This window comes from Diabrotica virgifera, chromosome 8 (genome assembly GCF_917563875.1).
Source record: "Diabrotica virgifera virgifera chromosome 8, PGI_DIABVI_V3a".
In the NCBI taxonomy this organism is placed as follows: domain Eukaryota; kingdom Metazoa; phylum Arthropoda; class Insecta; order Coleoptera; family Chrysomelidae; genus Diabrotica; species Diabrotica virgifera.
The window spans coordinates 46,090,794-46,114,639 of NC_065450.1; the positions used below are offsets into that span (position 1 = coordinate 46,090,794).

Genomic DNA, 23,846 nt, shown 5'->3' on the forward strand with positions numbered 1-23,846 from the left:
ATTTTATATAGGTGAAACGTCAAGACCATTAGACGTTAGAGTAAATGAACATCAGTCTTATATAAAAAATAGAGAATTTGATAGATCTCAAATATGTCAACACGCATGGGATAATGAACATAGAGTTCAGTGGAGAAATTCAAGTATAGTCCTAAAAGAAGCAGATAGTAAAAAGAGGAAAATCAAAGAAGCGGCTCTAATTATGCTAAATGAAACCAATTGTGTCGCAAATTCCTCGGTAGAATGCAGTAGAATGTGGTTACCCATATTAAAGGAGGAAGTCAATAGAAAGAAAATACCACAATTAGTAAATCAGTAACATATCGAGTTAGTACATTTAGTATTTTAGTATTATTTAAAATTTAAAATATCAAGTCAGAATTTGGTATTAGTTTTGAGAGTAAACTAAATGTAAACCCAAATACTTACGATGTCGGGATAGTATCACGAGGTTTTTCCTGGTTTTCCCTCGTGATTTACTATGGAATCTCTAACGCGAGAATTTCAGTGCCAACGTTACATTTGGTTGTCTTTTTAAAGACAGATCACATGCTATGATTTTTTGTGGCGGATATTCTTGAGTTGGGATTGATTTCATGTAATCGAATGAACTATCTTTTAGTAAAGTCGTCCCAGGAACGCAACTCATCAATATTGGCAATATCATTTTAAAGTCATCTACTTTAAAATGTATAATACGTGTCTGAATTGCCGATATAAATGAGTCAGATTAAATAAATTATTAGAAGAAATTTTTACTAAGCAACAACATTTTTGTTTATTTAGTATTATTTTGTATTTTGACAACGACACCCGACTTGGGCGTCGAAACGTTAATAAAATCATTTTTAGGTAAAATTGTGGCTTATTTTCCATTTGAATATACTTGATTATAAAAATGCCACAAGAAAATATCTTCAGTAATAATTATATATGTTACAGTTCCAGTTGATTCTTAGTTAGAGTTGACCATTCCTAGTTCGAGTCAACTCCAACTAAAAACTAAAACGAGCAGTAGTTGATTTGAAAAATTTAATTCAACTTTTACTAGTTGAAGTAGAGTCTTCCTAACCCTTGTTAGTAAAAGTAGATCGCGGGAAAATAGAATCAACTCTTACTCTGCCGTCCTCAAATAAAACGCGGTATGTGCAGCCAACTTAAAACCGAGAAATCGGCTCTCAAAGTTTTGACAACTTTTAAACGCAAAACATGTTCTAATGATAGTTAAACATTATTTAAAAATATATTCTTAAAAAAATCATGTTTTTATCAAAGCTGTAAATAAAAAGTCATATACCGCGTTTTAATTGTGCAGCGGACATATTACTGGATCAGAAATAGTGCTGTATCTGCATTTTATTTACAAATAGGATATTTTACAAAGAAGAATAGTTACCAAAAAAAGAAAAATAAATAGCTTATTATTGTTTATTATATAAACAAAATACCTACATGTCATAAATGTTCAAAATACGAGATCGCAACACGAGTGTCGACAAAAACGCGGTAAATGCGCTATGCTCAATTAAAACGCGGCAAGTACTTGATACTTGCTAGCACATACCGCTTTTTAGTTGAGTACTCTGTAGATACCGCATTTTAATTAAGCAGCTATTGAAATTTAATACATACGGCGTATTCCAATTTGTTGATTTTGGTAGTAAATAAAATGATGAGGCGTTCAGATATTGCAGAATCATAAATAAGGTCACAAGGAAACCACATACCTATAGCAAAAACTCGATTTTCATTTTTTTTGCAGATACCTCGTTTTAATTGAGGACGGCAGTACTAGTTTGAGTTGACTATTCCTGGATCGATTCACTAATGTAGATTATACGATTAAAATCTCACGTGCTTTTTTGATGAGTGTGCGTCTCTTTGTTTTGACGGTTTCAACTACTTATCACGATTTGAACTTATCCAGTAACATTTAATTTCTCGAATCGGTTGTTTGTGTGAATAAACTTTTACTAAATGGCATTGGGAAGAGTATACTTTTTCTACTTGGAGTCTACTTTTACTAGTAAATGTTGAATAAAAATCTTCATTTTATATTGTAATAAACTTTTACTAAAACCAGCCGTTTGAGTTGACTCGAACTAGAAATAGTCCAACTCCAACTGGATAATCAGCTTGAACTGTTGAACATATACAATATATACAGGGTGCCCCGAAAAGATTGGTCATAAATTATATCACACATTCTGGGGTCAAAAATAGTTCGATTGAACCTAACTTACCTTAGTACAAATGTGCTCATAAAAAGAGTTTGAAGTTACAAAATGAAAATCGATTTTTTTCAATATATCGAAAACTATTAGAGATTTTTTATTGAAAATTGATAGGTATTATTCTTATGGCAGGAGCATGTTAAAAAAAATTATAGTGAAATTTGCCCACCCCATAAAAATTTTATGGGGGTTTTGTTCCCTTAAACCCCCCAAACTTTTGTGTACGTTTTAATTGAACTATTTTTGTGGCACCTTTAGTTAAACACAATATTTCTAAAACTATTTTGTCTCTTAGTATTTTTTCGATAAGCCAGTTTTTATCGAGATGCGGCTTCCTTTTTAAGATATTTACTTAAAAATTGTATGGGGGTTTGGTCCCTTTAAATCCCCCAAATGTCTGTGTACGTTGCAATTAAACTATTATTGTGGTACCATTAGTTGAACACAGTGTTTTTAAAACTTTTTTGCCTCTTAATCTTTTTTGATAAGTCACCTTTTATCGAGATGTGGCTTCTTTTTCAAAATATACGTATTAATGTTAGTTATAAATAAATTTTCAGATTATTAACATGTCTCTATAATAGAACTTAACCATATACATACAAATATGTGGTGGATTCGAAAATTATTCAAAATATCTCGATAAACACTGTCTTATCGAAAAAGTAATAAGAGACAAAAAAGTTTTAAAAACATTGTGTTTAACTAATGGTGCCACAATAATAGCTTAATTGGAACGTACACAAAAGTTTGGGGGGGTTTAAGGGAACAAAAACCCCATAAAATTTTTATGGGGTGCACAAATTTCACTTTAATTTTTTTTTAAGATATTACTGCCATAAGAATGCCACATGTCCATTTTAAATAAAAAATCTCTAAAAGTTTTCGATATATGAAAAAAAATCGATTTTCATTTTGTAAATTCAAAGGGCTGTAACTTTTTTTGTGTGCACTATTGTATATAGATAAGTGAGGTTCAATCAACCTATTTTTGGCCCCAGAATCTGTGGTATAATTTATGACCAATCTTTTCGGGACACCCTGTATAATTACAGCACACATATATTTTATTAATTTTCCTATAATATGAACTGCAACAAGCTATTGCGGAAATGAAACACGGAAAAGTACCAGGGTATGACAGAGTAACCAGTAAAATGACGAAAAAAAAAAATAAAACAAAATACAGCAGATATTACTACAGATATTCAATGACATATGGAGAGAACATATACAAATGTACTGGCAGAAAGCTCAGACAGTACCGATTTATAAAAAGGACGATAGAACGGATTGCATAATTGCAGCAACTACAGAGGAATAAGTAATATTAGTAATTAAGCACTGCCTTGAAAGGATACGAAAAAATACTGTACAAGAGAATAACCAGAAAAATTTCCAGTACACTCGAGGTATCACAAAGCGAACTCAGAAAAGGCAGAAGCACCCATGATCATATATTTTCCATTAAAAAAATAATATCAACAACTATACATATCAACAATAAGACCGATAATGACGTATACAGCGGAAACAAGAGCAGATGCGGCGAAAACAAAGACTGCTGGAAACAGCAGAAATGAAAGTCTTACGAAAAATAACAAACCAAACTCTAAGAGACAGAGTAAGAAGTGAGGAAATACGAGCGAGATGTGGGATAGAAGAAATAAACATGTGGACCAAAAGAAGAAAAATAGAATGGAATCAACACATAGAAAGAAGGACAGAAAATAGAATAGTACGAATAGCAAGAGACAAATCGCCAAATGGAAGAAGATCATTGGGACGACCGAGGAAAAAATGGTCAGACAATGTCAATTGAGGCTAAAAACCGAAGTAAAACAGGCATTTAGCTCATTTATAAAGTATAAAGGAAAAGAAGAAACAAATAATAGAAAAATATCAACAACAAGAAAAAGAGATATGAACATAGGCCGCATATGAAATGCCTCCCGAAATAGGGTTTCTTACCTGTCACTAAAATGGTCACATACGAATTGCCTCCCAAGCTGGAAATAAATTACATGCTTCTAATATTTATGTGAAGGTGAGACGTTGCCACATCTTCGTCCCTTTATAAATTTTTGGCAAAATTGTTATTTCGTTATTTAATTTATTTTATTTTCAACCTTTATGTAAATATTAAACATTATTGACACTAGGCAGTATTTATAAATGTTGTAATTTTAAACTAAAATAGAATTTAGATGTAATAAACTTTTAATTTTAAGGGTTTTATACCCGATATCTGTGGCTTTTGCCCAGTATTCATGATTTATCATGTGAATTTTAACAATTGCTCTTCTATGAAGGATTTATAAGAGGACGAAGCTCTGATGATGGCACGTTATGTGTTGAAAGTACTTAGCTGATTATTAAAATTTTTTTACACACTTTCAATTTCTTTGAGAACATACACCTGTTTGCCGGTTTGACCTTTATAAATTTTAACTAACTTATACATATCGCACACCTAGTTCAATTGTGCCACAACTGCAAACAATTCGAATTTTGGGTTAAGGTTGTAAAATATTGCCTATATAATGGCCCATCTAATGCAATACAGCCTGAACTAAAATATTGTTTTGGATAAGTATAAAGTAAGTTACTTCGGTATTTCACTGTAGGGTTTTTGGAGGTTTTGAAAATGCAATAGGGCCATAACTGGGAGAGGTGGCGATAATATACACTGCCACAATACAACCGATGTAATTCAATAAGTTCAATACGGCCACAACTGCAAAAATCAATTGATTTTTTCATTATATTTCTTCACAATGCAATATCGCCATAACTATCAAAACAATAATAACGTTTGATTTTTAATAAATTGTAATAAGATCCAGCCAATAAGTGTATAATTTACTACCTAAATTGTAATTTTGAAGCCAGTCACTCTCAAAATAAATTATTTACAGGGCATAACGCATTTACTACAGAACGTTTTGCTCATTTATCGAGAATATTGCGTTTTGCACTTGTGGCACTCTTGAACTAGGTGTGCAATATATAATTAGTTTTATAACCTTTTTAATATATTTTATAATAACCATTAATTTTTATTATTAATAATTTGACAAAAACTACAAAAACATAATAAGTATTTTATAGATTTATTAAAAATAACATCACAAAAAAACTTATTTGGAAAATATTACAAAATATGTATAGAAATATAAAATTACAAAATATTTTTTCTACGAGCGTGCAAAAATGTCTACTTTCTCGCACGCGTTTTAGTTTAAAAAGTTTTACTTTTCCGCACGCGTTTTACTTTTCCGCACGCGTTTTACTTTTCCGCACGCGTTTTATTATTTTGACATAATAGTCGAAAGTCAAATCAGTAGACAATAACAGTGGTTTTGAATCGTCGTCATGGAAACCAAGATCGTCGTCATGCTAAATAATTATATTGAAAGTTTGGTTTTGACAACTTTGTCAAAGAATTAATTTGTGTATATATTTTCATATTAATTAAATTAATTGATTAAGATTTGGTCATTTTTTAAAGACTCGTAGAAAAAATATTGTTCCTAACTCTTGCAGAAAATCTCTTTTCCGCACTCGACTGCTTGCCGAACTCCCGCTTCGTGTCGTTCGCAAACTGCAGTCGCGTGCGGAAAAGTATGACTTTCGGCACTTGTTAGGAAAATAACTATTTCCTAAATTTATATGATACTACTTTGACAAACTCTAATCTATTTATTTTACATTCTCTTAATTCTAAAATTTTTTCATTTAGAAAATTTATTTTTGCTGTACTTTTTACTCCGTAACAACTTTTTTTGGTGTCGAAAAAGAATTCATTTTATTGTAGGTACTTATTTGAAATTGTAAAATTATATCAATAAAATTATATTAATGTTAGGATGAGGGCAGTAGAAAGAAGAATTATACTTGGAATGAAAACTTTCGCATGGATTTGTGGTTCTTTGTAACGATGAATAGTGCTCAGCCCAAAGATGTGGAGGAAATGTCGAATTTTCAGATATGTAATTATCAACAAGATAATTACACAACTCGGTGACTCTTTCCTCGTCTGGTTTAATTTCTGCCAAAACTACAGCAAAAAAAATCGCTAACATCTTCAGGATGTAAGAATGAAAGAAAAAAATATTTAGAAACTGCGTAATTTCGGTTGAGTCAACACCTTTTTCTGGTATTCTGGAGCTAATCCCAGTGCTTGAACTTTTCTATACCATGCCTGACCCAAATGAAAACGACATCCATGAAGATCTGCTTCAGGACATGCCATACGAATACCATTATGAATGGAAATTTCAAAGTCTGAAGTTATTACTTTAGGGAATACAGGACAATTAATTTTAAAACATTCTTCTATGATATATTTAAAAGCGAGATAATATGAAGATGACTTTTTATCTTGAAGTAAACAAAAGACAAGAAGAATATAATGTCCAATTTTCAAGCCATGTATACTAAACAATTGAGTGAAAAAATGAGGACAGTATTCAAAAGTTCCGTCAACATACCAATTGGAAACAGTCAAAAGAAAATGAAGATATGAAAAACATGTTAATATAACAATATGATTATATTTGTCATTTTTAATTATAAAATTTTCATTTCTACTTGTAATAGTAGAAGATGGATCAAGAGCTTTATGAAATTCAGATATACGTTTGGGAAGTTTAATTAAGAATTTGTGGTTCTAGCATAATATAAATTTTGTCTCGCCCTATTGATATCATTGATAGTAAATGTCTCTATATTTGTCTTCTTAAGTTCTTTACAGATGAGCTTCATTGGCTTTTCACTGAGATATTCCGCGGCTGCGCTTTTTATTGAATTGCTTATGGCTTTTCTATTGTAAATTTCAGCAGCCAACTTCTCGTGGTTATGATCTAATATTGATTCAATTATCGTATTTTCACATCTCTGTGTTTTCGCAAATGCTTTGCAGGGTTTTTTAGTACATGTCCACCGTTTTACTGTATCTTTTGCCAATATTTTTTGAAAACCGAATGTAAAACCATCTATTGATAGTAAAGGTTTGCCCTTTTGACTGACACTTATCGTTTATTCCATTATTTCGGATGTTATGACAAACACAATTTGATCTTGAAATCGAGGAACTGACAAGCTTGAAATAGACAAACTGACTGATGCAGGAACTAATAAACTTTCAAGTATTTATACAACATTTAGCCCATTAGCACAATTTACAAAAGAGAATATAAACAAACAAAAAGATTAAGGTAAAAGTACCTATTGATGGAATTATAAAATGGAATTATAAATATGAAAGAGATTATAATCGGAATTGGAATTACCCAGAAAAGCTGGATATTAGATTGTAGGGTAACAACTTTCTTTTTTAAAAAGAAATATTTATGTCGTACTGTGAAATATTTATGTCAAACAAATTTTATATACACTGCATTAAGAATTAGAAAAATCAAAATAAATAGATACTACCCATTTAAATTATGATTTGGCAACATTGTGTCATTATACAGAGATTAAATAGACAAAATATCAGCCTAAATGATTAACGAAACGGAGGCATTTCGATTGTACCTGGGAGGCATTTCATGTATAAAAATATTTACCTGAAAAAGTGGGAGGCATTTCGATAACGCCGTGAATATATGGCGTTAAAAAGACTTTTGACACGCTACCAAGGCAAAAATTATGGGAAATATTAGAAAAGAGAGGTATTAGTAACAAAATGATAAGGGTAATTAAGAATATTTACAACAACAATATGAATTGTCATCACTCAAAAAAGAATATCAAAACCATTTACTACAAAAGAGGATCTGAGACAAGGAGAAGGCAAGAGAAGACATCTTTAGATTTAATTCGATTCGGTGGCCACCACCATCGGCTGACCTAGGTTCTACTTTTCAGTATCTTCAGACCCGTTTGTGGTGTATCCCGAAACGAACTAATTCTGGCTGTCCCACTAGGCAAAATAATAAAATATATGCATGTGGACTCGCTAGCGACGTTTATCTAGAGAAAGAGAAAATTCTCTATAAGTCGGGATGCCTGGACAACCTAGTACTTGGAAAAATCAGAATAGAGCTATAAAGAAACAGGAAAGAAGACCCTGTTGAATGTGAGACAAGAATAAAGGTAGAACAGCTACGAGACTTGTTAACACGAGATCTATATCAGAGAATACTGCAAAAAGTACTGAATGAAAACTACATAACACCGGATGAACACATAGAAGAAAGTTGGAGGAAGATCAGAGATAATATCAAAATGGCAGCAACGGAAGCACTTGGAGGACGTAAGATAAGTAAACATATACGAAAGAAAAGGAGAACACCATGGTTCTGTGAAGAAATAAAAATAAAATTCCAAGAAAAAAAATCTACCTAGAATATAAGTCCAAAAGAACGAGACAAACATATGAAGAATATAAAAGAGTACGAAATGAACTAAGCTCAATAGTAAGAAGGAAGAAAACAAAACATTGGGAAGCATTTTCAAAAGAGATGGAACACGACTTTTATGGGATACAAAAGGAAATGTGGAAAATGATAAGATGTCAAAGAGCAGATATAAAAGAATTGATAGAAGTAAAACATGTTGATACAAATACATGAACAACTAACCTAAAAAATCTTTATCAAACAGCTAATCACGAAGAACTGGAAACACCAGGATTAGAATCGGATGAGCAAACAGAAATTAAAGAGTATTAATTAAAGAGATATAAAGAACGCCTTAAAAATGATGAAAAATTGAAAAGCTCCTGAGAAAGATGGAATAGCTAATGAACTTTTAAAATACGGAGGAGATAGACTTCACAAAGAACTGAATATCCTTATAAGTAAAATAATAAATACAGGAAGAATTCCAGAAGAATGGAGAACCACTCAAATGATAGCGTTATTTAAGAAAGGTGATTGGACAGATCCCAGTAACTATAGAGGGATAAATTTACTGAGCACTATACTGAAACTCACAACAAAAATGCTTATGGAGAAAATAATGGCATCGGATGAACAACAAGGATTTAGAAGTGGAAGATCATGTAACGATGCAGTTTTTGTGATAAGGCAAATAGCGGAGAAATCATTAGAATATAGCAAACCAGCCTTTTTCTGTTTCATAGACCTAGAGAAAGCGTTTGATAGAATCCAATTAAAAAATGTAATACACCTACTATATGACAAAAATTTATATATATAATCATATCCCTTCTACCATACAATGGTGTAGGGTTATGACAAAAATTTACCAATGGATATCATAAAACTAATAGAAAACATATATGTAAGAAATATAATAGAAATTAAAGTCAATGGAATAATAACAGAACCCATAGAAACAAACAGAGGAATCAGGCAAGGAGATTCACTAAGCCCTCTACTGTTTAACATAATGTTGGATGCAATAATAAAACAAGTGAAGAAAAAAAAGAGGGTACAAAATGGGCAATAGAGAGATAAAATTACTCTGTTACGCTGATGATACCGTGTTAGTAGCAGAGTGCGAAGACGACCTATAAAGATTATTGCACGAGTTCAACATTAACGCAAAAGAAATGAATATGAAAATATAAGCCCAAAATACAAAAAGCTTAGTAATTGCCAAAGAACCAATAACATGCAAATTGGAGTTGGACAATCAAATTATACAACAAGTAGTGACTTTCAAATATCTGGGAATTAATCTATCAGTCGACAACAATATCGAAGAAGAGGTAAAAGACCAAATAATTAAAGCCACTAGAACGGCCGGATGCCTAAACGACACAATTTGGAAAAGCAAACACCTAAGATTGGAAACAAAGGCCCGAATATATGAGTCAGTTATTAGGCCCGTTATGACTTACACGGCCGAAACAAGACCAGAAGCAAAACACGAAGACATCTGGAAACCAACGAAATGAAGATCTTAAGAAGGATTGCTGGAAAAGGACTACAGGAAAGGGTAAGAAGTGAGGAACTCAGACGCATATGTGGGGTAGACAATATAAATACCTGGGTAAAGAACAGAAAAGAAGAGTGGAATGAGCACATAAGCAAGATGTCTGAATCAAGGGTAGTAAGAATAGCCAGGGACAAGTCACCGTTAAGTAGGAGAAGTATAGGACGCCCAAGGAAAAGATGGAATGACAACTTAGGGGCAGAATGAAAGACACCGTTTAAGAAAAAGAGGCAGTACTGCCTACTTATATAAAAGAAGAAAAAGAAGAAGAAGAAGAAGAAGTCGGGATGTAGAATCCTTGGTGACTATCTATTGCCTGAGCTTTTTATATATTTATAAAGACACATGCCGATAAATAGCGGACAATGGGAGAATCTACAATATACATTCATTACCTGCCCGCTTATCTAAATAAAATTCCAACAAAATTCTGCATCCTTAGTTCTCAAATACGAGTAAAATAAAATAAGGAAAGACAGCTTTAGTGCTGTGTGCACTAGGCAATAATAGTTTATTATTTGCCTAGTGTGGTAGCTGTCCAGAATAGGGGAAATAAGGAAGGGTGTAAGTTAGGGTACTTTCCTTATTTCGTGGTACCACATCACGGCAGGGGCTGGGACTTTCGTTAGCGTCTGAGGACTTCCGACTTCAGAGAAGTCTGGCTCATCGATGGTTTGGCACACCGAAGACATCAGGTTTCGCCGGAGTCCTCGATGAGGCAGAATGTTAGCCTACCAGGCACTCTAACATGGCCTCCACCTGCTGTCCTCATGAGTCCAACTCCAGTTGAACTTATCTTCATGGCTTCGTGTGACTCTTAATTTTAGGGTGGGTTGGTAGGTTCTTCCACGAGTCGGGCACCATGTCACCAATAGGCGAAATAAGGAAGGGTGTATGTTAGGGTACCTTCCTTATTTCGTCCGAGAGCTACTCAATTCACTCCCCATCTATTGGGTTCTCGTCCATTTAGTGGGTATGAACGGCTTCGCTGGTCAGCAGCTACGGATCCTCTAACGTATGGTCCTAAAGTTTTGGGAAAAATTTCAAAAGCATATAACTCTGACCACAATAATCTTATATTTTTATTAAATTATTCAACAATTGAACTTAACTATCCATATTTTAAATCAAAATTCAGATGACAGACAAGGGACCATTATTTTCGATTTGCCTAATAATTCCCCTGACACGTTGCATCATCCTTTGGACGACCTCGGCGTCAATTTCTCTAATTTTTGTATATATGCGGCGTCTTAACTGTTCCTGATTTTGTGCTTCCCATCCGTTATTATAGACTTTCCGACTTAATATTGCCCAGAACTCTTCAATTCGACGAGCCTGAGGTAGGTTGGGGGGATTGTCTGCTTTCGGTACAAAGGTAATGTTGTTAGTTTCGTACCAGTCCCTTGTGATCATCGCGTAATGACATGAAGAAAGATCTGGCCAAAAGACTATAATTTGATCATTTGCATGATGTGTGTTCACAAACTGAAGCAATTTAGAGAGACATCTTTGAATATAAATATTTGCGTTTAAGGCTTCGCCTCGAACAACACCAATGTAGGGCTGTGAGATAAAGCCAGCCTCAGAAATTGCACACCATACCAAAATTTTGTCCTCAAATTTTTTCTTACTTTTGAATTTTATTTCATCAGGTACATTTTCGTAATCGTTCGTGTAAAACCCATCGTTACCCTTCATCTCAGAGTTGGGCAAAGTAAAATATTTTTCATCTTCCATCACGATCAACTTGTTGACGAAATGCACTCGCCTTAACGCGCGGCAACATCTCGGAATTCTCTCTAATTGATCCTCTGTGTATTTTGGAGCTTTCCTTCTTCTCCGGTAGATAATATTGTTACTCGATAGGGTCCTGTATACTATAGTCTTTCCAACATGAAATCTTCTGGCCAGTTTTCGCTGTGAGACCCCAATTTTGTTCTTAGCTGCTTCAATCAGTCTTGCCTCTCTTATATGGTTCAAAATCCGCGGTCGGCCACTTTTACGCAAGTTAACACATGGTATCCCTTCTTCACATTCTCTGATTGTGCGATAAATTGTCGATTTGCTTATGTTTTGATCTCGATAAATATTAACAATATCTCGTTTCGACATTCGCCCAACCATATTATAAACACCTCGACGAATATCAGTTTTATAAGATATTTTGCAGAGCACAAACCAAAATATTCTGCTTTGTTTACTAAATGTCAATAACTGATGACATTTCAATTCCACGGCCTTCTTTGTTAAATGCATTTTGCTTCTCAATCAGACCAGGTGAAATTTTTCCCAAAACTTTAGGACCATACGTTACTATGCAATGAACAATAAATTCATAAATAAAAAGAAATAACAAGGAAACCAAAAATTAATGTGTTTAAGTCAGTATATAGGCCTGTATTAACCTTTGGTTGAGAGTCGTGGGTTCTAACAGAACGATAAAAGAGTAAAATAGGGGAGTAGAAATGGAATACCTTAGACGAGTTCGAGAAATTACCAAAACAGATAGACTTCGGAACACTTAAATAAGAGAAGATTTGGAAATAGAGTCAACATTAGGATATATAGAAAGGAGCCAACTTAGTTGGTGGGGTCATCTTCAGAGAATGGATTTTACAAAACCGGCGAAAGAAATTTCGTAGGCAAAAACGCAAAGAAGAAAAATGAAAGGTAGGCTACGACAAACATGGGATAGGACACTAGGACAAATATTCGAAAAAAGAAGAACAACATTGATAGATGCAAGGACGCTGGCCATCAGAAATAAGAAAGAATTGGACAAATTTTTACATAATGTAAATATATACCAGAATATTTGGTTGAAAACTGATTTGTTTCCAACCCTGTAAATTTTAAAGTGTTCGTGCAATAAAATCTTTCTTCGCGTTTTGTATATTTTATTGTGTGACGTGAGCATTTATTAACGTCACAGATCTAGTTCTGCGTTGCTAATCAGTTTATTTATTAAAAAATTAAAAATTAGAAAAAAGTCTGTCATTAGAGAAGTCTCACCAAAATATCTCCCCGCTCTCTGAATCTCAAATATTAACTTGAAGAACCAGAATTTGTCACAGCGATTGCGAAAACTTAAAATTAGTGTAACAACATATTCGATATTGTCAATTGTCACACATACCTGTTCCTGGTACCTATAATAATAGTATGTAAAGAAATTAAAGTTTGTATCGTGTTACTCTTATCTTTACGTACTAAAAGAAACTTCAAATAATACAGTCCATTCAACAACTCCAGAAAATACACCAACAACCCCAGAGAAGACAAGGTGGTTGAAAAACGGAATAAACTAAACAATTCAATTTCAAGCCGCCTGCCTCTTGTCAAATATTAGTTACGTTTAAGATTAAGTTAAGTTGGATATTAATATTGAGTTGTTTTTGTATTGTATTATAATGTATTGTCTCTCTACACCACTAGGTATGATGTGGTAACAGGGTTTTTGAAAATATAATATATTCTTAAATACAACTCTAAATACTCTTACCTGGTTATAAAATTAAAAAATATTACCACTTTATATATTTATACAAGTTCTATAGGTCTAATACAAACTATGTACATTTGACTAATACCATCAAATACTTTTACACTACAAATTCTGAAACAAGACTGCATGGGGTGATAAATTCTAGTAGATAATCGATAGATAATATGTCCTTAAACTCATTGATTTTCCCTCACGTATAAAATATCGTTTGTTAGGATAATTGGGATGATAATCATCACAACCTGTTGAATGCGACTATTATTAAAATAGTTACCCAGACTAAAATAGAAATGACAAATATATTAAATATTACAATCTTTTAATTTCTATACGTTAAAAAAAGAATAACAAAAATTAAAGAAAAATATAAAAAAATATGAATTTTTTTTAAGAAACGCTTTTCTTTAGTTGGTGAGAAACTAAAATTAAAAATATTATAAAAAAATCAACTAAAAACCAAAAAATAAAAAAATTCAAACTCGAAGAATTATTCGAAAAAAAACTGTTAGACAGATTAAATATACAAAAATCTCACACATTCGTTAAAAAATTGAAAAAATGTAACACACTCGCTAAAAAAAGCGTGGGGCGCGAAAATTAAAAAAAGTATCTATCCTCAAACCGTTTATTCGATGAAGACGCCACGCTTTTCTTCAAAGAATGTGTTAAATTTTTTCAATTTACTAACAAATGTGTGAGATTTTTGTATTTAATCTGTCTAACAGTTTGTTTCGAATAATCCTTCGAGTTTGAATTTTTTTAAATTTTTTGCTTTTTAGTTGATTTTTTTATAATATTTTTAATTTTAGTTTCTCGTCAACTAAAGAAAAGCGTTTCTTAAAAAAATTTTTTTCATATTTTTTTATTTTTTATTTTTAGTCTTACACTTTTCAAAAATTAAAATATATCGTTATGTTTAAAAAATGATGTATATGATAGACACATTTTTTGCATTTATTTCAACATTTGATACATACATTGTACATTTTACGTAATTTCTTCATACTATTACAGTTTTCGCAGTCTTTCCATCTCTTCTAATGCTTTACAATTGCATGGTGTAAACCCTGTTAATTTTCACTCCATCCATAATACCCGAAAACGAATTCTAATGTTAATAATTGTAGCACAGAACGTCTCTACCGGTGGTTTTCCTAACACTACGTTAAAAACACGAATTTTTGTAATTTGAGTTTTGTTTGAAGTTTTGATTCGTATCGTATTGAAATTTGACACGAATAAGCGCCGATGTTTATATATCTGAACAAAGATATGAGCGTACAAAATCGTCGCCGCTTAGGATGTTTATAAACATGATGTACAGTCATGAAAAGTAGTCGGAATCGGCAACAATTTTGAAACTTTATTGTTTATTTATGAAGCATAACGTAAACAATTAACGTAAAAAGTGAAATTATGTATAGTTCATATAATTAGCTACAATCTGTAAAAGTTTAAATTTTCTACATTGTAAAAAACAAGAGAATATAAGAATTTTCCATTAAAATCGTTTTTTTTTATTTAAACAATTAATAAACATAAAAATATATTATTGACTATTCGTGTATTGTTCCCGCAATATGTGTATGTCTGCCAATTTTCTTTCATTGAAGAAATTACCGTCAAATCAACGTCTAAAAAATTGACGCAAACGATTGAACTAAAGAAAAGCGTTTAAAAAAAGCATAGATTTTTGGAAAAAATACATAGAAAATATCATTATGAAAAGAGAAATATTGAAAAATTGAAGTCGTTGTGAACAAATGTTTAAGACAGTGTTTAAGTGCTTTAAAGGCTCGGTGCTCCAATAAATAGACTATTTATAGAGTGTTGACATGCTTATGGAAATAAGAAGCTGCAAAACAGGCAGTCAATTTTTAATTAAACTACAATTGAGTCCGCGAATCCTTACCCGTGCGTCATCATTTAAAGCATACGAAATAAGTCGATGATAAGTCGGAAATTGAAATTTCCTAAACGCAACAGCAAGTCACTTACTGTCACTTGCTGTTGCGTTTAGTAAATTTTAATTTCCGACTTATCATCGACTCATTTCGTATGCTTTAAATGATGACGCACGGGTAAAGATTCGCGGACTCAACTGTACTTTATAAAGAATCAAGGCAGAATGGGCCGGACTAGCTCAGGCGGTAGGATTTCTGACTTCCATGCAGGTAGGCCGGGGTTCGAGTCCCAGCACCGGCGCCGGCAAGAACAACTAGATATTTTTAAAAATGTCTATAGCCCTTGGTCGACTCAGCCTGAATGACTACCTTGGGTAAAACGGTGGGTAATAATAGGCGGTTGAAGCGTAGCACTGGCCCTGTTACCTTCCTTGTATACCAAAGGCCCTAGATATAGCAGACTACCCTGTTATAATCGCAAAGCCGCGTTAGCGATATAAAACGGGGGACTATTATACCTATTATAAAGAATCAAATATATTTGAAAAAATTGATCGATTATCGATGAATCGAATTAATAATAATATAATATCGTATGGCATTTTTGCCGGGGAGATCCTTTCGGATAGTTCCAGCGCCAATTACATCTTTAACCCTGTTTCAAGTAACTAGTGTCGATGTACACTAGCCCAGGGGGACCGACGGCTTAACGTACTCTCCGAGGCACGGTGAGACGGCTCGTGTCATTATTGGAAATGAAAATGGTTTGTCTTTGGCAGGGATCGAACCCACGTCTACTGGCGTATGAAGCCAGCGTTTATGCCGTTACCCACGGCCGCTCACTAATCGAATTAATAAATACTGGCAATAAAAGACTGTATTCAACAAAATATACTTTACTGGAAAAATACCCCAAAGCTGGTTAAAGTCGACCTTCGTAACTTTACCCAAAAAAGTAAATACCAAAACATGTGAAGACTACAGAACAATTAGCCTAATGAGCCACTTACTCAAAACGTTTCTGAAAGTGATACACGGCAGAATATATAAAAAATGCGAAGAACAGATATCATGGACGCAGTTTGGATTCCGCGATGCCTTAGGCACCCGAAAGGCTCTATTCTCTGTCCAAGTGCTTATGCAAAGATGCAGGGATGTTGACTATGACGTGTATATTTGTTTTATCGACTACAAAAAGGCGTTTGATAGAGTAAAACATGATAAACTCATAAAGATCTTGAAAGAAGCGGGAATAGATGATAGAGACTTGAGAATCATATATAATTTGTATTACAACCAAACTGCCAATATTAAAGTGGATGACCAATTGACAGAGGCAGTCTCCATAGATAGAGGAGTGAGGCAAGGATGCATCCTGTCCCCGGTGCTGTTTAATATATACTCTGAATGTATCTTCGAGCAAACGCTGGGAGAACTACAGGAAGGCGTATTAGTCAACGAGGTGCGTCTGAACAACATTAGATATGCCGACGACGATGTAGTTTTTGCAGACAGTCTAGATGGTTTGCAAAGAATAATGTCGCGCATATCAGATATAAGTAGAGAATACGGACTTGATCTCGATACGAAAAAAAAAAGTACATGGTAGTCAGTAAGCGCGAAATATTAAATACACAGCTTTTGGTTAACCAATAACTAATTGACAGGGTCGACAGCTACACATACCTTGGTACCAACATAAACAGCCAGTGGGACCACTCAATAGAAATAAAACAACGCATAGGAAAAGCGAGATCAGCGTTCATAATGATGAAGTCTCTTTTCAGAAGCCACGATTTACCTCTTGCTACCAAAATCTCTATCATCAGATGCTATGTATTTTCTACGTTATTATACGGAGTAGAGGCCTGGACACTTTCCGAGGCTTCTTTGAGAAAACTTGAGGCATTCAAGATGTGGTGTTACAGGCGCATTTTGAGAATTTCGTGGGTGAATCGTGTGACTAATGTTGAGGTTCTACGTAGAATAGGCAAGGAATTGCGAGATTATTAACAAAATCAAAGAGCGCAAACTGGAATATCTTTGCCAAGTTATGAGGAATGATCAGAGATATAGCTTGCTGCAACTAATTCTTCAAGGCAAGGTATTTGAAAAGAGAGGACCAGGGAGAAGAAGAATATCTTGGCTTCAAAACCTGAGAAAGTGGTTTAATACATCGACAACCGGACTATTCAGAATAGCAGCAAGCAAAGTTAGGATAGCCATGCTGATCGCCAACATCCGGAACGGATAGGCACCTTGAGAAGAAAAATGCAATAAAAGAAATCACCTTCGTATTGCAGAATGCTATAATTGGCTAAGTACAAGGAAAGTATTCATACCATATCAATAAATCTGAATTATATCTATAATTTTGAAGAACTGATAGAATTACCAATAAATTTTCTTCAAAATTATTCGAAATATCCAAAATAAATAAGGAATATAATGTTTGAAACATTTGAAACAGGTATAAAAGACTTAGTACCAAATCCATGGAATATGCATTTGACTTGATATTGCTCATTGCGCATGTGCCACCTTCGGGAAAGTACGCCATCTCGCGGGTCTATTTGTTAAAATAGAGCCCAATAAGATACAGGTATTGAAATCATTAATGTATATTAAAGTATGAGAGTAGAAAAATAATTAGATACATTAAAGCCAACATTGTTAAATACCAGCAGCAAGTTGTAATCCTGATAAAAAAAGATAAACAATTATCTATTTAAAATAATCTAATCTAAGATTAGAAATGAAGTGATGATATTAGCAATGTAACAGTGTCGAACATTTTGTTAAAAGATACAGCACAACCGACTACTTTCATACACTTAAAATATTAATAGACTACCTCCTGACTACCAAAAACCCTCCAATAGCATAATACTATAGATGTTCGCAAAAACTTCAGTAAACTGCAGCGTATATTCAAAAATTCAGTTAGAATAATATTGACAAAAAAAAAAAGAATCCGAATCACCTGTAACAGTGATAGAGCAATCATTAAGGAAAATGTAAAACGTTTAAAAAAATTCTCTTGCTAATGCACAACAGTCTGGATGAAGGCGTGTCATTTTTATGGAGAGTGATCCTAGGCCTAGGCTTGAGCAGTTGAGAAGTTTGACCAATGTTTAAAGAAAAACAAAGCAACATCAGCTGTACATCTTCCAGGATGTCATCAGCTATCTCTCATATATCCTTTGGAACTTTCAAAAGTCTATATAATATTTTTACATGAAATCGATGATTTTTTCACAGATTTGATAGACTGTGGTACTACTAATCACACACAGCAGTCTAAAGAATGGGAAAGATACATCAGTGACCATTTTGACGATGTTTCTCGAGCAAATACTACCTGTGACATACTACTTGTGGCAACCAGTTAGACATAGGTCCCAGTCTACTGAAATCTGAAGTTAAAAAAGCAATAAAGTAGGCCAAAAGCAATAAAGTACCTAGACTAGATCAATTCCCTGCTCAGCTAAAACTTTTGGACGAGGAAAACATAACCTACTTAACCACTTCCTTTAACAAAATTTACAACGAAGGAAAAATACCAGATGACTGGTTGAAGTCACTGCTTATTATAACATTACCAAAGAAAAGCAGGCCCACCAAATGCAGCGATTTTAGACTAATCAGTTTGATGAGTCACTTAAGATACTTTTACGGATTATACAAAACCGAGTATTTCTTCTGTGTGAAAGTAGAATGGGTAATAAGCAATTTGGATTTAGAGATGGTCTAGGAGCTAGAGAGGCACTATTTTATATGCGCGTTCTTTTACAAAAAAGCTGTGAGCTCTGAAAGAACGTTTATGCTTTGGGCGACCGACAAGAGGGAGTAAGACTGAGTAGAGAAGTAATCAACAATTACATTAGTAAATCTAGTCAGAGAAGCAAATTATCGGAGAGGCCTAAAAATCAATATCTCAAAGACAAAGTAGATAGCAGTTGGAAAGATTAATGTAGATCAAGGTGTGCTTTCTCTTGATGGAAAAGAGATAGAACGGGTAAACCATTTTAAATAGCTTAGCAGTTGGTTAAATGTAAATTGCGACTGTTATGATGAGATAATAACCAGGATCGAAATATCACGTAAGGCTTTTATGATCTGGAAACTAGTTTTATGTAATCGAAGCCTGTCTATGAATATTCGCAAGAAGGTCCTGAAATGTTATGTGTTGTCTATATTATTGTATGGTTGTGAGACATGGGCGTTAAAAACCACAAGGCTAAATAAATTAGAATCATTCAAATTATGGTGCTATCGACGAATTCTAAAGATATCGCACACGGGATATTCGCACACTTCTAATGAAGATGTTCTCCAAATGATGAATTCAGAACGTCTGCTCATAAACATCATAAAGAGGACAAAAACAGAATACGGCTATATAATAATTAGAGGAGCTAAATATCATCTACTTCGCCTTATAATACAAGGAAACATAGAAGAAAAGAGATGGATTGGTCGAAAGAAACTTTCATGGTTGCGTAATATTAGACAATGGTGTGGTTCCACGGTAGAAGAATTATTTCGCGCAGCAGCCGATAGAGAAGGGTTTCAGGAACTTGTAAACATGATGACGGTCAACGTCTGAATACGGGCACGGTACCTAAAGGAAAAGAAGGTACTACTAAAATTTGCAAAACAGTTTCTTAGATTTTGCCATATTTTTAAATACTGTACAAATCAATCCATATATACAGACACTATACTAAATTTACAATCAAGATACAGTAGAAATAAATAAACCAAGACACGTTAAATGCTACTGGGAGCACACCCAAATCATAATTTACAATGTAAATACATTGTAAATCCCAAATCATCATTTCCAAATTTTATACATTGTAAATTATGATTCGGGAGTGCTCCTATAGTAGCATTTAACGTGTCTTGGTTTGTTTATTTCTACTGTATCTTGATTGTAAATTTAGTATACGTACCTATCTAGTACATTTAGAAAAATCTTAAATTCTAATCCAACACATATTATTTTAAAATAATTATGCCTTGGATATTAAAAACAACGCAGTATATCAAAAAATTTATTACATACAAAACAAAGTATAATAGTAAGTAGGTAGGTATATACATAATATAAGAATAAATCAAATCTATACAAAAAAATATTTAGTACTAATACTTTTACTGTGCTACTATAATCTTTAATCTTTAAATCTAATCTTTATCCTTTGCCTGTCATTTATATCTCGTAAATCATTAATATTATAAAAAAAATGAACATCTGGAATCTAATCAACCATGACTAATCAATTTTTTCCACTTATTATGTATTTTTATGACATTTATATTAGACATTTTAATTGAATGTTCTATAAATTTAAAATATTATAGATAAAGATAAAGGCAGTTTTTGTTTTCATTTGATTCAGAGTTGGACCACCATCTCCAGATAGCTATTTCAGCATCTCATGCGCCCTCGGTGGAGCTATGCAGTCACAACGCTGAAACAAAATTGACAAACCCTATCTATTTAAAATATCTTAAAAGTAATATGCAATCTGTTTAAAAAATACTACAAAGGCTAAGTCTAAACATATAAAACATAGAACATAATAAAAAAAATAATAAAAAAAAAACCTCCAATTAAACTTCGTAAGGCTTAGGTTTTCACCTAACGTGTCGGAAGTCGATATTGAACTATTCGTATAACTTTGCGTCGATTGGTTTATCTAATTTTGAGTCATTTTTGCTAAACTTCCTGTAATAAAAATTTTTAACAGGAACTAAATATTCGAGCTCTACTTTTCAAAGCGTTTTTGCAATTTACAAAAATCTAAAGCAGCATTCGTATGTTGTGTTCCCCCGCTTTTTCTATTATCTGTCTGGTGTTCAATATCTGCTTCAGTTCCAGTCAAAGTTTCTTCGAATGATTACAAATGATCCATGGTATGTTACAAATAATATTATTAGACACGACCTAGAAATAATTGCTACGGTAAAAGAAGAAATTAGTAACTTTGCTCAGAAATACGAAGACAAATTGATACAACATTCCAACCTATTAGCGAAACAATAACCTAGTTGTTCTTTAATCTAGTATATTATGTTATAATCTTTTTGATTTTCGTTAAAAAATAAACCTGTCTATACAAAAATAACAATCAAGGTGCACTAGAAGTAAACAAACTAAGACATGTTGAATGTTACGAGGATCGCTCCGGAATCACGATTTACAATGTATAAATTTTGTATGAGGAGTAAAGAAGCCTTTGAGATGTGGGTTTTTCGAAGGATGCCGAAAATTTCTTGGACATAGCACGTGATCATCAACGAGGTACGGAGAAAAATTGGGACTGAGAGAGAAATCCTAAATATTATAAAATCATAAATACGAGTTATTTATACTAAATTTACAATCAAGATGCAGTAGAAATAAATAAACCAAGACACGTTAAATGCTACTAGGAGCACTCCCAAATCATTCAATTTACAATGTATATAGGTACATTGTAAATCCCAAATCATGATTTCCAAAGTTTATACATTGTAAATTATGATTCGGGAGTGCTCCTAGTAGCATTTAACGTGTCTTGGTTTGTTTACTTCTACTGCATCTTGATTGTAAATTTAGTGTAGGACATATTTACAGAGGAGAAAGATACAACTTTTTACGACTCACAATGATAGGGAAAGTGGAAGGAAGAAAAGGTCCAGGAAGAAGAAAATGCTCCTGGCTGAAGAACGTAAGAGACTGGACAGTATGGACGCACATTCGATACCAAGAACCGTTCAAGATAGAAAGCAATTTGATGTAGTTTTAGCGAACCTTCAGTAATGGAGAAGGCACCTTAAGAAAAAGATACATTGTAAATCATGAGTTGGAAGTGCTCCTCGTAACATTCAAGTGTCTTGGGTTGTTTATTTCTAGTGCATCTTTATTGGGATTTGGGATTTTAGTATAAGTAATAGACGGTTGAAGTATGTTATCCTCATTACATTTAACAAGGTTCACGAAATGACCAGATAGTATTAACGATAAATAATTTTAAGATAATATACAATAAAACTATACAAGCATTATAGTCTAGTAAAATGAAATTACACTACAGGTTACAACGTTACAGGTTGAAACAAATTTTATATTAAAGTTTAGGTGGATACAAAAGATATTTTCAAGAAAGTATCCAAATTATACAAGGGGATCATTGTTTATATAATTAAAAAGGGGTCATTTTTGCAAAAAAATTACTTTTTAACTGCTGAGGTCATTCAATTAATAATGAAGGTCTATTGGATTTTTTCTGCAAAGTTGAAGGGTAAGTCTTTCACATAAGACTTACTAAATTAAATTTGTCCCCCTATTTATTTAAATAATTGTATATAAAACTTTATAAACAAATTTGCAAAAAAATATTTTTAGGGTTTTAAATAAGCACTATAAAATATCTTATTTTACAGACTAAGTTGCGCTATGTTATCAGTATTAAGCAAAAAAAAATTGGTCCAAAAATATTTAATATTTTTTGAGATATTGAATTTGTTTATTAAATGTTACTCTATTTTCTATTGCAAAAACGCGGTTGTTGCCAAAGAAATATTCACCTGTATTAAATCTTATTATTTTTATATTTATGTATATTTTCGACAAATGTATTGATAAATTCAAATTTCAATTAAACTTCCCCCTAAAATGGCATAATTTAGTAGGGTGTATAATAGCCACACTTTCTGCCAAGTATGATAAGGATACGTCAAATAGTTTTAAAGTACTTGGTAACAATAATTTTTAAATTTTTAAATAAAACACCCTGTAGCTCAGTAAGTAGCCACATTTTATTTAAGAGATTTTAGTTAAATCTTAATATTTTTAGGTCTAGAATCTACAACTCAGAGATTCGACTTTCTTAATAAAATTTAACCCTAAAAGGGCCGTAGTAATGTAACTCCAAGAAAAAAAAAGAAGAAAAAACGACAAAAAAATTTTGTTAATTAGTAAAAAATTCCCAGGAACCCAATCTCCGGGACCTAATCCCCGCGACGTTATTAAAAAACAAATTATAAACAAATTTGAATAATTTTCAAATGCCATTTTAGGGGGGAGTTTAATTGAAATTTGAATTTATCAATACATTTGTCAAAAATATACATAAAAATAAAAATAATGACATCTTAAGCAGGTGAATCAACAACCGCGTTTTTGCAATTTAAAATATAGTAACATTTAACAAACAAATTCAATATCTCAAAAAATGTTAAATATTTTTCGACCAATTTTTTTTTCCTTAATACTGATAACATAGCGCAACTTAG

At 32.8% G+C, this 23,846-nt stretch overlaps 2 protein-coding genes across 2 annotated transcripts in view; both read right to left on the minus strand.

The window, feature by feature from the left end:
• Positions 1-23,846, minus strand: part of LOC126889941 (ATP-dependent translocase ABCB1-like) — a 341,038-nt gene that overhangs the window by 163,082 nt on the left and 154,110 nt on the right. The gene's annotated exons all lie outside the window — the stretch shown is intronic.
• LOC126890147 (uncharacterized) lies at positions 11,280-12,272 on the minus strand. The gene has a single exon (XM_050658997.1). It carries the CDS (start codon positions 12,270-12,272, stop codon positions 11,280-11,282), a length of 993 nt encoding a protein of 330 aa, XP_050514954.1.